This window comes from Temnothorax curvispinosus, unplaced genomic scaffold, assembly GCF_003070985.1.
Source record: "Temnothorax curvispinosus isolate PA1 unplaced genomic scaffold, ASM307098v1 QBEX01008507.1, whole genome shotgun sequence".
Taxonomy (NCBI): Eukaryota; Metazoa; Arthropoda; class Insecta; order Hymenoptera; family Formicidae; genus Temnothorax; species Temnothorax curvispinosus.
Window position 1 is genome coordinate 29438 of NW_020218287.1, and position 17161 is coordinate 46598.

At 35.8% G+C, this 17161-nt stretch overlaps 2 protein-coding genes across 5 annotated transcripts in view; both read right to left on the minus strand.

Annotated features, from left to right (window-relative positions):
* The window catches only part of LOC112457954 (LIM and SH3 domain protein Lasp), a 28603-nt gene extending 18281 nt beyond the window's left edge, over positions 1-10322 (minus strand). The window contains exon 1 of one of the 3 annotated variants that reach the window (XM_025021294.1): positions 9488-10322. In XM_025021294.1, coding sequence (XP_024877062.1) covers positions 9488-9556 — 69 coding nt within the window. In that variant the 5' untranslated portion in view covers positions 9557-10322. Of the gene's footprint in view, positions 1-8957; positions 9062-9487 lie in introns of those variants that run through there. The other 2 variants (XM_025021296.1, XM_025021295.1) reach the window with 2 other exon arrangements.
* A 1434-nt stretch (positions 10323-11756) lies between these two features.
* Positions 11757-16785, minus strand: LOC112457956 (3-hydroxyisobutyrate dehydrogenase, mitochondrial). 2 transcript variants are annotated; one of them, XM_025021297.1, is made up of 8 exons: positions 16094-16785; positions 14441-14532; positions 14178-14356; positions 13952-14073; positions 12873-13083; positions 12655-12781; positions 12162-12333; positions 11757-11958 (listed from the first exon to the last, which is right to left on the minus strand). In XM_025021297.1, the coding sequence occupies exons 1-8, from the start codon at positions 16137-16139 to the stop codon at positions 11945-11947; spliced, it is 963 nt and encodes a 320-aa protein (XP_024877065.1). In that variant the 5' UTR covers positions 16140-16785; the 3' UTR covers positions 11757-11944. The 2 variants fall into 2 exon arrangements, with proteins under 2 accessions (XP_024877065.1, XP_024877066.1); XM_025021298.1 differs by having other exon boundaries at positions 14441-14520; positions 16094-16784.
* Between the last annotated feature and the right edge of the window lie 376 nt (positions 16786-17161).

Sequence of the window (17161 nt, forward strand, 5' to 3'; positions counted from 1 at the left end):
TTCATTACACAACTTACAAATTCATATATAATATATAATTCTAATTTTTTTTAATGTTTGGTTATTATATTGTAACATATTTCCTAATTTATTATAGGAATTGTTTCTTTTGAGCAATATGTATCGAAAAAATGATATTAATTTTAAAAATTTTGTGACTTTTCTTATACTTCGTCGATATTTTTTTTTACATTATTATCTCAAACTTACATCCTTTTGTTAGTCATGCTGAATTTATATTCAAGCCGACGTAATGCTGTTATAAAAAAATTAAATTAAGGCGATTGCTTTTTTTATGAAAATATAAATTTAATTCTCCAGAGTGTAAGAAGCTTTGTTGCAGCTGGACGAAGCACACGTACGGCTTTATTCATCGCGTCAAGCCATCTATTAAACTAATCTAGACAATCGAAGGTCATCGTAGTCGTATCGAGGCAATCGACAAGGCCGTTCTCAGGAATCGACAAAGGTTACAGATCGCGAGAGAACGCTGCAGTCCCCGACAACTCGATCTTGATAGTCTCGAAACACGAGATGATTCATTACTATGAAATGAGTCTACTGTGCAACTTCCTTATTATATCCTCGTGTTGGTGGATGGAAAATTAGTAGCTTTTCAATTATTAAATATCTTTTGGCGTAAAAAGCAAAAAATAATTTAATGTTGAATTGGAACGAAAACATTATACATTTCAAGGATTTCAAGGAGTCACTTGAATAAATATGCTCATTAGCTATTCTCTTATATACGTTTTACAATCGTTAGTAGCACACGATTTTCTCATAAGACTTCCTTCGTTGCAAAATCGCATCGCGAGCAGGAAGCTGAAGGCACACCGCAATGTGTTTTAATGATCCTTTCGAAAGCCGCATACGTTAGAAAATAGTTGCGAGGACAAAAGGTAGCGGATACATAAAACAATTTTGCGAGCCTTTAAACTAGTCTTCATATACAGTAAACTATAACCTATAACTTCAGTAGACTAAACGTCCAGCTGTAACAAAGCTTCTATAGTTATATTTATAACTTCTTAAAAAAGTTGTTAGAAGACTGTTAGAAAAGTTGTTGTCTTACAATTATAAAAGAGAAAATCATATTCTTTTTTAACAAATATCAACATAAAAGTAATTATTTTCACTTAAAAAAAAGTCAACTGGTCAATAATTATACGCGTCAATAACATCAGCATTTATTTTAACTGGAATGAAAGGTTAAATCGAGTAGGCGGCAAGCAAAAGCACGATTTTAATCGTGCATTGCAAGATCGAAGCATCACGAAGAAGAGTTTTATCGAACACTTTCGCTCTTAATTCCGTAAAGGGCCAGCAAAACGTAGCAGTGTTAAATAAAACATTGTCGGCATGGAATTTCTTTTTTTCGAAGCGCGGCACGTTTCGATTTCTTGACGGCGAGGTCACCGGTGTCAATTCACGAGACAATGTCGGAATGCGACTGGTAATGAATGCAACGGTAGGTACCTTATTTGTATCGCGCGATCGGCAAGATACATGTTATGCTTGTAACAAACACAACTGTATTGTTGAACACACAGGTATGCCTGTGGTTAAAAATTGATCTCATATTTTAACGTTCATATTTCATACATATCTTGCAATGAAGCTTTACAGTTTAGAAAAGATCGCAATATGCGCTACAAATCGTACAAAAAGAGTAAGTAGACACAAAGATGATCAAAAATTTACAGAAACGCATTTTAAATTGCGCCTACAAGATATCTACTTTCCATTGTGCCAAAACTGAAATTTTACGAATAAAGAACAATTAAATTATTTTGTACACTATTATAATGCGTGCAAACGTGGTTATACATAGGCTTGCTTTTAGTTTGCAAGATTATAATGTACAGAATTGTTCGACCGCACCAGTCCTGATAAGAAATCTACATAGGGAGAATAACGCTGTACTTGGCTTTCTTGACCGAGCACTTTCATCCGATTTCGGAATGTTTTTCGCCTGTGCAAGGCTCTTGTTTCGCAAGAGGTATTTTATTTATAGTTGCTGTGTATACGGTGTCCTGGATTAAGAAGAGAGCGGTCAGCGCGCGCGGCAAAACCGCTCACATCTCTTGAATACGCTCGGCGTTAAATGCGCGACGGCGCTATGGGATATGACCTTAATTATGCGCTTAGGTGAAAAGCGATTTAATGCCCCGATACGCATATAAAAAACTCAAGAATCCGATAATGGTCGCACTCGAGTGCTCTATAACATTATTCTTATCGTCGATGACTTGCGATAAGATAAAACTTCGTGATTTGTTTGCCGCCAAACAGCATCCGGTGCTCATTACATTATGGACTAGATATATAATTACGTAAACAATTTATTTCTAAAAGATATCTATTACTTCTTATATTAAATACCGTATTTATATAGCAATTATTATGAAAGTAAAAAGCCAAACCACATGCTGTACGAAATTCCTTGTAATGATTGCGTTACTCGTTAAAAAGAAGGGATTACATCAACCGCGCGGAAGTATATTTTCGTCGAAAAGCCAAGGAAGAATGGCGCTTAAATCGATATTATCGCCGAAAGTGAAAGTTCGGCTACGTAGTGAATTGTCGAGTAGGGGGTATTCGGTGGAACAATGACAACCGATCTCGCGTACCTTTCTAACGAGCTGGAGATTGAACGTTACGTGACAAACGTAATGCAAATTACTTCATTGAATATTTACATCGATTACAATCATGGAATTAAACCCAATAAAAATATTTTAAATATTCAATCGAGCACGTTAAAAATAGAATTAAAAATCGACAAAAAAATTCATTGTTCAGCAGAGGATCCATCTAAATTAGTATATCCTTACAGAAAAATACTCAATTATTATTTAAAAATAAAATATCGAGATATTATTTATATCATGTAATTCCTAGTACAAAATTATCAAGCAGATTATCAAGCCATTAGATGTGACCTCGTAGTGGGTCTATGTCTTATCTGTTTGACTAGAAATCATGTTACTATATACGAAGTTACCACCAGCGGAATACCATTGCTAAATTGTCTCATGTTCTTCGCTTGTTAGTGCGATTCCTGACAAATTGTGTATCGTGATGGTAACATAGATTAGAATTGATTTATCTATGGGTAGGCCGCAAAGAGAAAGAATTATTAAACGAACTATTAACGTTAAAAATAGCTACATTTTTTTCCCGCGTGTTTAAAAAATCGCATGCCATGTGTGTATTTCCTATGTAATCGCTATTCATGCCTTCGTAATAGACGGTGGGAACAACCGGATGCCGCACCGCATCGTTGGCATAGCAGGAATACTTAATGACTGAAAAGCAACGGGTCCAGAAAAGTGAGAAGTCGTTTAGTCGGATTGCGGTCAATTAAACGCTATATGACTAAATTGAGTATCCAAAGTTTGCGCAGCCATAACGAATTTGTAAGTAGCTAGCTTGTAATAAGAATATGAGGATATTATTACTATATAATTAATCACGCAATTGATCAAAATAATGAGTAAAAATTAATAATCCGATGGATTTCGTTCGCGCGTAAAGAATGCGAAAACGCGTGACAATTTCAATTTATGTCGACGTAAACATGTAATATTTCGGTTGCGTAAAGCTACGTTTTATCAATACGGTATGGCTTTCTGTCGCGAATTCTCCGAATCGGTGAATTTCTCGAGAAAAGCATAACAGAGAAGAAGCAACAGGTTTAGATCGACTCCCACCTGTTGCGAAGCCCACGCAACGGGTAGCCTCAGCTCGTAATTCGTTGCAGTTTTGCTGCAGGTTGAACGCTGGATATTCATATCGCAAACGATATTACCATCCTCATTCGCGAATAAAAATTATTTTTAGAGGTTTATTAAAAATAAGCGAACAAATCAATTTGTTTATAGAAATTATACAGATATTAACATACATATCTTATGTATAGATCATTCTGCACAGTATATACGTTATTAACTTCTAATTATATAGATAATTAAGATCTCTAGGAAATAATTAATATTTCTAGGTTTTCTTAATTTTTGAACATATGATTATAGTATAGTAATACCGTAATGAGAAAATCTTGGTTTATAATAAATACGAGAAAGAGAAATTAGAATAGAACTTTTGAGTTCCTCTCTCCATTTTTCCTTAACATATTTGAGAAAGAAAGTAATAATGAAAGAACATCAAAGCATTAAGCAAGATATTCGTGAGACTACGGTCAAAATAATAATAGCTATTTACGATTAAAAGACGTGTACCTATTAGGCACGAGAGATAAGAGGGGAGATTGGGAAACGGCAAGTAGCTGCTGCTCTTCACTAATAGAACGTAAATTAATCGCTCCTGGTCGACATAACTTAGACCGCGCGTGCCGTATTGAATGCGGGTTGCACAACAAAAAATAAAAAGTAAACAAATAAAAGTCATATAAAAAGCATATAATAAATTTAAATATATTCTTAAGTATATCTCATTTAATATCTCGCGTATTCTTTTATTATCATTCTTACTTTTCAAAGTAAGACGATAAGTATCTTGAATAATGCAATACCACTGAATAATGCAATAATTAAGAAAACCCGTGAGATATACTAATAAAAACAAATGTATATAATAACTGTCTATTGTAAAAATATATGGAATACTCAAAATTTCTTGCATCCATACAATGAAAGAAATAAAATGCGTCTTAACCTTTAAATGCCACACCTCTCAAGAATCTCGTAAATGACACATAAGGTCTAAAAGACCCCAGCATGAAAAATGTCTCCTTACTCATTGATTTTTTGATATTTAGTTATGAAAATTATTTTCAATGTTGTTCAAGGCTTAGAAAAGAGAATAAAGTGCTTATATTGTTAAAATTTCAATTTCAACATAGTATAAAAAATCAAGTAAACTGAGTTCCCGCTAAGTGTACAACCGGGTAGGTCAATCTCTCAACTATCATCAATGGGAGCATGAGCTCCATTTTTGGGGGAAACATTTGAAAATATATCATTGTAAAGGGTCTGAGGTCCGCTGGACCGGATGGCATTTAAGGGTTAAATAAATATCTATCTGTTTAAAAAGCGGAATATTAAAATTACGGATTTCTCGTCTAATTGCAAGAATACAAAAAAATCGATTAGATTAGATTTGATTGATTGGATTACATTGGATTTGATTAGACCACTAGAAAGTAACTCAAAGAGAGAGAAATAATTCAGAAGGCACAGTTTGCAAGTTTTCACAGAAAAATTCATCGTCCAACGCGAAGAAGAAGTTGATTAGCTACGAACATTTTCCTTCGTTAGACCCTTCCCCTTAATTTTCCCTCGTGCACTTTATAATCCGTCTTCGGTCTGTTGACCGCGTAACGTAATGCGTCTCGTCTCAATTCCTTCTCGTATCGCGCCGCTCTTCCATTTCTTTCGTTTCTCTTTCCTCCTCTGTTCCTCGGGTTCCTTCGAGGAGACGGGAAAGAGACGCAGTTGCAACTTACAACCGCGCAATTTCATGAAACATCGCGAACGTGTGATGGAAACAGGCGTAAACTCGAGCGTAAACAACGATCTACAATTCTACGTGTAAAAGTGCACGATCATGCAAAGTAATTTACAAGTAGTCCAAGTGAACAAAAAAAATATCTACTAACTACTTTTGACAATATATATGCTATTTTATATAATACATAAAATAGTTTATATGTATAAGCATTAACTGCTAAGTTGGAAAGCTCTCGCAAACCAAGATTTAAAAAAAAATAAAAAAATTAATTTGGATCCCACGTTGAAGTTGAATAATTTTTTTCAGACCCTAACAAATTTTACGATATAATTTCTGGTAAGTTTCATTAAAGAAATAGATCGATTGAAACGGATTAGTTATTTATCAGAATATTCTTTTTTTATTTTGCCTTTGTAAACCTCACGCTGTGACGAAGTGTTTCCTCATTCTCTTTGCGGGAGACACCAAAAATGGATGGAGCATGCGATAGACGCATGCAACGACGCGCGAGAGGATTTAGAAAACCAACGTAGCGATCGTGCGGCATGATACACATCCAAATTTAGGATCCTGACTTGCTCTATCTCCTCTCGAACGCCCGAAGTTCGTTTTTCGGGCGCTGAATGCCGCCCACGCGATTAAAAAAAACCCCGTTAACTCACCTAACGAGTTTTTTTTTATCAGCCCTTTAGTACCGAACTGTACAAATAAGATACTTTTCAAACACGTACAGCATATGTGCATGTAACCAGCTAATATATATATATATTTTTTTTTCCTTTTTATAATAAATATCATATTATGTAGCCCCGAAGTAATCATATAAAAAATAATAAAAATAAAATTGGAGTTCCTCATTGATTAGAGAAACTGAAATTTTCTAGTAGAAGTTTGTGGGCCAGGAGCCTCTATCTTTATTTAGGGATTAAATAAATAGTAAGTATTCGTGTAATCGCGAACATCCGGACGAGATACGTAAGAATAGATAAGAAACCTAACAAAGTTAATTACTATTCAAATCCCTTCTCAGAGTGAAGGAATCTAAATTCTTTTTATTCGTAGTAAATAAACATATAAAGATTAACGATTATTATTAAGTACCATAAAGCGACAGCGAACGGATTATTCTAAATAAAGATGCACTGACGTAACGAGATTCCAAAGTTCGTGCACTTCACTCCAAAGTTCATTTCTAACGCGGGAAAAAAGATAAATCTTTGGTGCAGAGCTATCGTCTGCGCTTATATGGAAGAAAGATTCGGCGTAAAACTGACTGAAGAGAAGAGTCTCTCTCTCTCTCTCTGTCTCTCTTCTCTTCCCGTCTCTCTTTCTGTATGCAGAGACCGCGCTCAGTATCGGTCATTCAACGTAAGGATAAACGAGAATATCGCGGCGAATGGAACTGAGGACGGCTCGGCGAGCGGAACTAAACGAGAACGGTACATCCTGTAATCTGTCTCAAAAAAAGTTTCGGTCCGCTATAATGTGTCAATCTTCCCGACAACGGCCGCGAGAAAAGAAATCAGATACTAAGGACGTATTAATTGTAGATAAAATAACAATTCTTTTCCGTCGTAAAATAAATTCTTTACGCGACATCCTTCCTAAATAATATTTCGTCGTATTTAAGATAAAAACATGCTAATTCTACGTACGCAACAGACTCGTACAATAGCACTATATTGGTTAATCCTTTAATTCTACAGAGTTTAAAGTGTTAATAATACAATTTCGCTTGTATAAATCCTGTCGTATAATAGTAAATAAATTGAAAATAAGAGAAACTGTTAAAATTATAGTTAATTTGCGAGTATATCTCCCTGCATTTTCGTGGCTAAATATACGAACCTATATATTTATGAAGCTGTTTTGGAATAAAGCAAATTATCGAAATAGCGCAAAACTAAGTTAAAATTTTTTTAATTGGCTGACTAATTCCAGACTCCGGTCTCTCGCGCGAATAAAGTCGGATAAATTAGCACAGCGAATGGAAGTAAATGGGAATTGCAACGTCACGGTCTTTCGCGATAAAAACACACTTCCCGCACAAAACTCGCTCACGGTTTCACAGTTTTGAGCAAAACGCGAGTCGTAAATCCGAGACATTTCAAGGTCTTATCCTCGACGGAAGCGGAAGTTGGTACATACGGTGAATGAAGCAAAAGATTATTTGCTACATTCCGCTTGAATGACGGGATAGAGCGAAATAAATTTCAACGATATTTATTTTTAATGGCGGCAAACAAGAATTCGTAGAAACGAGGGAAGCTAAACGAGAACGAGCATCATCTTGGTGCCTAAAAATTGCCCGAAGAATAGTCGACATACTTTACAAGTACATATGTACTTGTTTAAGTAGATATATAATGGAATACCGTTACATGATTATGCAATACAAAGTATGTAGATAATTAGCATACGTAGATAACACGTAAGCAACGTGATAATCTCACGAAATGTGTCGGTGCTGTACACCTCGTGACTGCTTTTAAAAAATGCTTGAAAAATATTTAATCGTAAATACAAAATACATAAATAAAATGAAATAAAAGATATATATAACTAAAACAAACGCACGGATACGCTCTTTTAATTTTACAGGTACTCTCTCGTATATATCCCTTCTCGTTGTTATTTCCTCCTATAATTTGTAATTTACTTTTTCATGCGTGGAATACACCAAAGAGCAAAGCTATGCAACTATGTTAGGCCTTCCGCAATCTACATTTATAGATACCAGTTATAACGTTCAGTTGAACCATTGCAATCGGTTCGCGAACGGTACATCCTGCCATGTATACTCCCACTCCGTTTCTGCGTGTATCTCGAAAAAAAATGCCGCGTACCCGTTCTATGCCATGCCATGAGCGAGACTGCACATTCTACAACGATCGGAAAATAAAATCTCAGACAATAACGTTGCTACGTTAATGCGCGCTAAAAAAAAAACGTTTAACGTGGATGCAATTTAGCGCTTATTTATCCAGTTCCATATAGACTCCGTTCTTAGGTAAACGTTATTGAAGCTTAGGCGAGCTTGAAGAAATTTAAAAGCAAGTGCCAAAAAAACTTTATCGAATAATTCTATCATTGTTGTATTCATCTGGAACGTTCTATGGGTATCAAATCAAGCCGGATAAACATTACGAAGACAGAATCATCGAGACTTGTGTTCTTCAAGACAATAAACGTGAATGTAACCAAAAAAGGAAGAGATAAGACGTTTTGCTTTATCTTCTCGCCTCTGTATCTCTTTTATTTATCGGGCTTAAAAATCACTCGAAATATGGCTCTCTGATATCCATGTTTGGCATACCAAATTTGACCCACGCTCTCGTCATGCACCATTTGAAGTACCGTACTTATAGATTTTATTTATTCGAGATTCGAACTGAAAACAAACGCGAATTTATATCCTCGTAACGGTCTAACAGCTTTCAACGGGTGTTATAATACAGTTAATCGAGATCCCGGCAACGTACAACATCCAGAATGTCCTCGCATCCTTTTGACACGCTGAACGCGGGGAGCTATCTCGCAGCCTTTTATGCGCCAAGCGTACTTTTGTTCTCGCGTCGCGAGAACGGCGCGGCGCGCAACAAGTGGATTCCTCGGCTTCTCTTTCCAGGTTTTATCCAATTCTTCTGAAAACTATTACATACATATGTATACGTATTCATTTATTCGATTTTTAATCCAAACTGAATGAAACTGAACGAAACTTTCCGTCCGTCGCGCCGCGCCGCATCGAGACGCAACAAGTAGACGGCTCCCTTCGGCGAGCGCGCGGAGCGTTCCACGACGTTAAACACGCGTGCATCACGCACGACGACGACGACGACGACGAGGAAGGCCGTCGACCGGCGTGGCGCGAAGGCCGCCACTGGGCCGAGCCCTACTCAATGGGGCCGAACGGGAACGGTACATCTCTCCCGGGGAGAGCGGCACTCCTTTCTCGGGAGATCAGAACTCGAGAGGGATGCGCTTCGAGCGAGCCGTGTTCTTTACGTACCTTATCGAGGCACTTGAGCTCCTCGATCGGGTAGACCGTCTTCTCGCAGCGGGCGCACGTCTTGCTCATCTTTAATCTCCTCTTCCTTCTCGGCTTACACACGTCGTCCTCTCCGCCGCGGTTCACCGCCGCTCACCGCGCACTCGGGATGCTGATCCGCGCGGGCACGCGCACGCGGTCTCTCGCCGAATATATATTTCCTTTTCCACCGTTCCTCGGACCCGCGAGAGGTTCCTCGAGACACCGACTCAACCGACTGCGAGCGGTGTTACGCACGCACGCACGACGCACGACACAGGACAGGACGCACGCACGGACACACGCTCGTATACGTATATACACACACAACAAGAGAGCCGACTCAGCCGACGGATCTCGGTACTCGGTATTGCACGTGCGTGACGTATTATACACACTAGCGACACGTCCGACCGACCGCCGCCGTTCCTGGACGACTGCCTCGGACTCGGACGGCTGCTGCTGGCGCCAGATCGCGAAAATCCGGCGGGAAAAACTAGTCACCGACTAGACTCGACCGTATTATCTTTCCGCGACTGGACGGCGACTCGACGGCGTCGGACGTCGGACTTTGTAAACGCGCTCTCGGGTCCCGTTCTACGTCCCCACTTTTTTTTTTCTCTCTCTCTCTCTCTCTCTCTCTCTCTCTCCCTCACTCTATCCTTTCTTGACTCGCGCGAGACCCACGGAAACGACCGCGACAGCGGGAAAACCCTCGAACTCGCACCGCACGGCCGCACCACTCGCACCGAACCGCACTGCCCTCTCGTCCTCGCCTAATCACAAAAAAGAGCCGTCAAACGACAGCGATGGTGGGACGCGCACTGCGCACTACGCTAGTCAACGACTCAACGGTCAACGGTGCGCGGTGCACGGTGCACTCTGCGAGAGCGAACGCTTGCGTCACGTGGGGCAATTCGGACGCGCGCGATTGGCTGAGCGCGTGCGCGGCTCAGGGTCGGCTAAATCGCTGTCGACACTTGAGTTTCTAAAAATTCATTGCCAGCGCTGAAAATCTATAGTATACGTTACGTGCACTATAGACTTCCAGCGCTGGAAATCTATAGTACACGTAACGTATATTATAGATTTTCAGCAATGAATTTAGAAACTCAGCCTTTGTTCGACAAATGCGCGGAAAACAGAATTTTGTATTCGTCAAAAAACTTCTGTTTTTATATGTAACATTGATTCCATTCGGAGTACAAAAAGAAACTGAACTGTGTCAACTTTCGCGACATTTGCGCTACAAAAATGTTATCCCGAAGCGACGCACTGAAGCAACGTACGTATATGCACAAAGAAATTTTCAGAAAATATTTAGAAAATATTTACAGGATGTATTAGAATTTTCTTTTCTCAATTGAATCACACAAATGGAATAAAACGTTGGTTTACGCGCTCTTGTGTAAGGTAATGTTTGAAAAAATAGTTAATATACTAATTATTATTAATAACGTATCAGGTCTTATTAGATAATTGCGAATCTAACTTTTGACAGATTTCATTTTAATTAGACTACTTCTTTAGAAACATTTTGCCGTGTAAAAAAAATAACTATGATAAATGTAATAAAGCTGAGCAGATTCGAGTACTACGTTAGTCAACGCTTAAATTATCTGTATTTTATGAATTTGTTTACTTTTTCGCTGTAATCAGTAACGGAAGCAATGCGATGAAATTTCATATATGACACAATTGTTTAGCAAGATTATTATTGCTATTTATATAACGTATTATTTACAACTGTAAACTTAGAATTGAACTGTGAGATAGGAGAGCGTTGATAATACAGCGTACTAATATACCAGCTTGTGCTATAAACGAAAAATAATTTTAAAAATAATATATAAAAATTTATTTTAGTACAGAAACTTTTCTATCAATGAGAAAATAATTTTATAATATATTTTTAAATACCATTCTATCAAAGCTACTCGTACAAAACTAACAATTCACAGAAATTATTTATCTTTGTAAAAAATATAAATAGAAAAATGAGGTTTAGCTTTTCTGCTCTATTTATTACAAACAGGTATTTATAGGTTTTTGTTTAAATTATTCTAATTTCTATTATTCTTCTCAGATTAGACTATATCTTGTTTCTTTTTTCAAATGTTCATAAAACTTTCATTCAGAAAAATGTATGTATGGATGCATGCGTGTATAAATATATGTGAGTGCCTACTGTGTATTGAATTCAGATTTATGGGTTTGTTAAGCCTAAATAACGGATCATTCCCACAGAACAGAAATCATTTATTTTTTTTTATTAGAAAAATATTAAGTACAGCCAGTAGGAGCAAGTCTATTTGGCACAATAATACATAGTTTCATTTTTTATATTACACCTACATACAGTCTTAATAAAATTTTACCCGTTATTAAAGTCAATAGTGACCTTGCCGCTAACAGGTATCATTTATTAGCCCCTGCCTATCAACTGGCGCCCTCTGCCGGTTTTAGAACACGCATGAGTAATGCAGATTATAATCGTTCGATGTTAAGGTGTTGGATAGAAAATACAAAAAAAAACCATCAGCTTTTGTAAACAAAACCAAGTACAAAATTCGTTTACTTCATTCGAGACAATATGGTACATACATTATTTTAACAAAACTTATAATATAAATTTCCAAGTCTTTTCAATTTTTACCTTTAAGGAACTGATAGACCACGCTGAAATCCTTGTCCGAGAATCCTTGAGCAATGATCGCTCTATAAATTTGATGCGCCAGAGAACCGAGGGGAATCGGAGTTTGCGTTCTGGTCGCGGCGGATTGCACCAATCCCAGGTCTTTGGCCATCAACGTTGTCCCGAAACCGCCCTACACGTGTGAACGTGTTATTAGCTTCACAATCATCACAGCTCCCATTAGACGTGCGCATAAAATCAATTACGAATAATGATATTCGAACAAATTCGATGAAACGACTACGTTTTGCTTATCCGGTCTTGAATAAATTGTAAGAGTTCTCTATAAATAAATTACGCGAGCTACATCAATTTTATAACCGAAAATGTTGGAATTTTACGACGTTTCTCTTTCTTAATTATCTCAATTTCTCCGATTGGAATTTTGCTTCTGGGAATCAGGGCGGCATAAAAAGAAAATCGGGTCACGCAGAAGACTTTCACATTCGATTACCTCATAGTTTTTCGAGCTGGGAACATTGGGCAAAATTCCTGGGACCGGATTGTAAAGATCGGAAGACCAGCATCTGCCTGTGCTGGAATTGACGATGTCCGCAAATATTTTGGCGTCCAAGCCTAACCTGAAATATAATAACGCATTCTATAAAACTACCGACTGTAGCGTTGAAGACCACAATCACGAGCGCATATGCACACCGCTGGTGCTCTCACTTTTGCCCAAGGTTGAATGCCTCCGCAGTGCCAATCATACTAATGGCTAATAACATATTATTACAGAGCTTAGCGGCCTGTCCCATGCCTACGTCTCCGCAGTGCACTATTCTAGATCCCAGAGCTTCGAGGATAGATTTCGCATCGTTAAAGTCTGTCTCCGAGCCGCCCACCATGAATGTTAATGTGCCATCCTTGGCTGCGTTTACACCTGCGAAATCGACGCGATTTAACATATGCAGTCATTTCTTATTTTAACAACGAGAAAAGGTAATGAGCGATGTAATAAACCAATAAATCAGTAAACCAAAAAGAAAACAATGAGGATGTTGTAATATGAAATAAGAATTATTATCTTCTGATAAAAAATTTACCGGAACGTTTCAAACAGCACAGAGTTTTTATCAGCCATAAAATAAATTCAATTAATTAATAAAGATAGAGGAAAAATTAGTTAAAAACTACTAGTAATAATAAATAAAAAGAATAAATACAAAGATAAATTAATATATTATAACTAAAAAAAAAAAAATAAAGAGCGAACTACATAAATTATAACAATTCTACAAAGGGCCACATTAAAGTTGAAAGCATTATACAATAAATTAATTTAATTTAAAAACTAGTCAACAAATAAAATTATTAAAACTTCTATGTGAGATCAAAAACGTAAAAAAAAAGAGAAAATAAACAATATACATATATAGTTCTTTGTTCTGAAGAGAGAACAAGTCTAGTTTAATGTGATAAAAAATATGAGGTTGTCAAAGGCGTGTTTTATTAATAATATAAGTGAGTCAATAATGTAAAGTCCGTTCTTTAGAAAGAGATGATTCTACGATTATTAATTTGATACGTAATAATCTTTAAAAAATGCTATCATAAGAAAGTAGACTAAAGAATAAAAACTTACAGGAACATGATAAAAACGAGAAACAGAGAGTAAGGTTACTTACTTTGTCACTATACTTTAGTCAACAATTCGTGCATACTTAATTTGTTTCTACATGGTAAATTCATATTTTTCTTTTCTTCATATATGCCACCTATAACGTATCTAAATGAATAAAAATACATACCTCCTGAAACGGGACTGTCGATAAATCTCAAATTCCGTTCTCGAGCCTGCGATGCGACCAACTGAGACACGGATGGGTCTATGGTACTGCTGTCGATCAGTAGAACATTGTTTTTCGCTGTACTAAAACCAAAATCAACGATAAATAAAGTAATCGCAAATTGCAATTTACACATTTAATTAACAGTGGGGTTTAAAATATGCTGGACTTCAAAATTGATTTTTACCTAAACACGCCGTTTTTGCCAGTGTATACATCAAGAACATGTTCATTCGAAGGTAACATCGAAATGACAACTTCAACTTCTTTTGACATTTCAGCCGCATCTGACGCACAACTTGCACCCGTTTCCACTAAATTCGTCACCGCGGATTTGTTCACGTCATATACAGTGAGCTTATATCCCTGCGACAATGCGAGAATGAATTTATTAATGAAAATCGTTTAATTGAAAAAGACAATAGTTCATCAAATGTTACTTCCAATTACCTTCTTCAGCAGATTTCTCGCCATATGACTGCCCATGTTGCCCAATCCAACGAATCCTATTTTTGAATAACATCTTGCTCCTAAATTGATGCCTTAAAACATGTTAAAAAGCATGTGTATCTTTTTCGCAAGAAGTAAGAAATTTATGTGTTAAAAAAAAAATATATATATACATATAATTGTAAGCCTTCGCTAATATCTAGTAATTTAAGCCGATTAGTTAAGAACGTTCACCGGTTAATCGATTTTCTATGCTTGAACTTTGGACCATAGTTCGTAACAGTGTTATCTATACACCTTTTCAATTGTAAGAACCGTGCCGGTACCAAAATCGAGATATTCAATGTCAAAGTTATGAATTTTAACACGTAAGGTATAGGCAAAGCGTGTTCTATATATATATATATATATATATATATATATATATAATATATCATGTAAATCATATTCTTATCATGATAGTAAGTAGATATCATTTTCATTAAAAATAACATTTTACGTCCATATACCATTATATTTAAGTCCTAACATATAATTATGAATATCGTAAACAATTTAACATCAAATTATCACGATTTATTTCCAACAGATCTCTAAATTTCAAAATCATAATTTAATCAATTTTTCGTCATGATTAAAATATGACTTTTGATAGTCATTATGACATCATTTTCACGTTATCTTGACTTCTAAATGACTTTTTGTTCTGCCTGGCTGGTCAACTTTTATATATGATATATAGATTACAAAAAAACTATACGGTCAATATTGCTCAACTTTTGGGATTATTTGTGTAAAGTGTTTATGTAAATCATATAAAAAAATCAAAACTCTAAGTTGACTTTCGACTAATAGGCGAACCTTCTTAAGCACTCTAATTTCGAAGTTCTGTACATAAAATACATCAAAATCCGTCAAAATGACGAGTTTAATAATTTTATAGTTCATCATAATTCAATTACAAAAAATATACAACAATAAAACATTCTTTTATATCAAAATATTCGGTAAGTATTTCTTTGAAGAACTTTCTGTGTTCTACGTAAGAATAATTTTTATCTTATTTACACTTTTTTAATATTCACGCTTTGTCTTATTCATACTAATAACTGCATACTCTATCAGTTTTTCAAGTAAACTAAATGATATAGTATAGTGTGGTACGGTACGTCGATAACAATTGATGAGAAAAACAATTGAATGAGAAAAATAGCATTTTCATTATCCACTATCATTATATCTAAAATTTATACTATATAAGCGCCTGTTGTGTTAGTAAAAAGGTTTCTTCTTTAGTGCAAAATAATTTTGTAGATCTAACGTCTAATTAAATTCTTATTTTGGCTAACAGTTTATCAAATATAATACTAATTCGAAAATATTGTTATTGCAAAATATATTTATATGTTTTTTTTTATATAATAGAATTGAATAACTATGAAAAAGGTTCTTATTAAAATATTAAATATCTTCGTAAATAAATAAATAAATGTCTTTGTAACTAAAAGCTATGTTTGTTAATTAATTATTTAAATATTAAAGAAGTTAAAAATAATAACAAATAAAGTGTCCGTTTTCAAATTGACGAATGTGGTAAAATTAGGTATACATCCAACGCTGGTTATTCTAGTTTTAAATAAACGAAAATATTACCTGCTGTCGTGCTAGCAAACAAGTTCGTAAGCGTCAAAACGCTCATTCTTAGTACTTGTAAAAGTGATGAATCATAAATATCAGCAAATAATTCACTTTTTGACCAACAGAAATAATGCTGACTTTTGTGCTGATCAAGTTAAATATATCGCGCCAATAAAAACTCGTTTCGACAAGACACGTATCAGCTGCTCGTTATCATACGTCTAACAATAAGTGTTAATTAGCGAAAGAAGTATGAAGAAAGTAAATTTTTGGCGAGAGACAAGAGAAACTTATGTTAGGTTGTAAAAGAACACTGCCGATGGCATAGAAAACGCGACAGCAGCGACGTCTCATTTATGATTAAGCATGAAAACACATTACGTAACTTGATAAGAATTGATAATGAACAATGCTTCGATGGCGGGTGATTCGAATGGATTTCGCAGTTTGTTCATCATTATATAATAATTCTTTTGACGTAGAACTACGTATTTGTCGACAGTAAGGGGAGGGGGTAAATCCAGGCACAGATGTAACGAAAACATGTCACACTTTGAATGTTTATATCTTCGCGAAACTAATAATCGTAGAGTAATAAATAATGTCATTCGATAGCTTATAGAGTCCCATTTTTTCTCTAAAGTCTCCAAAAGGGGTTACCAATTTCTATCTTAACAAATCTCTATGATTGCTCTAATTTTCGTAAATTTTTGTTAAGAAGATGAATTGCTCCATTTTCTGTCCTCAAAAGAAATTAATAATCATAATATATTTTTTGCATCGATTACTTTAAAATAAGAATTATAATTATAGAAATAATATTTAAAAAAAATCTATTTTTTACATCTATTAGTACGAACTGGTAATTATTTGAAGCTCGTGAAATTTCCTGCTGACCCTAACACCCTCGTGTTTTTTTTTTTTGCAAATCATTAGGTCACGGCCACCAGTCGGTAGAGACCATTTGATCGTATAACGATTAGGGACACACGCGATAACGAGTTATTAATATTCCTGCCAGTATGTCATTGTTATTTATGTTGATGAGCATAGACATGTCAAGATACGTAATAATCGTTATTA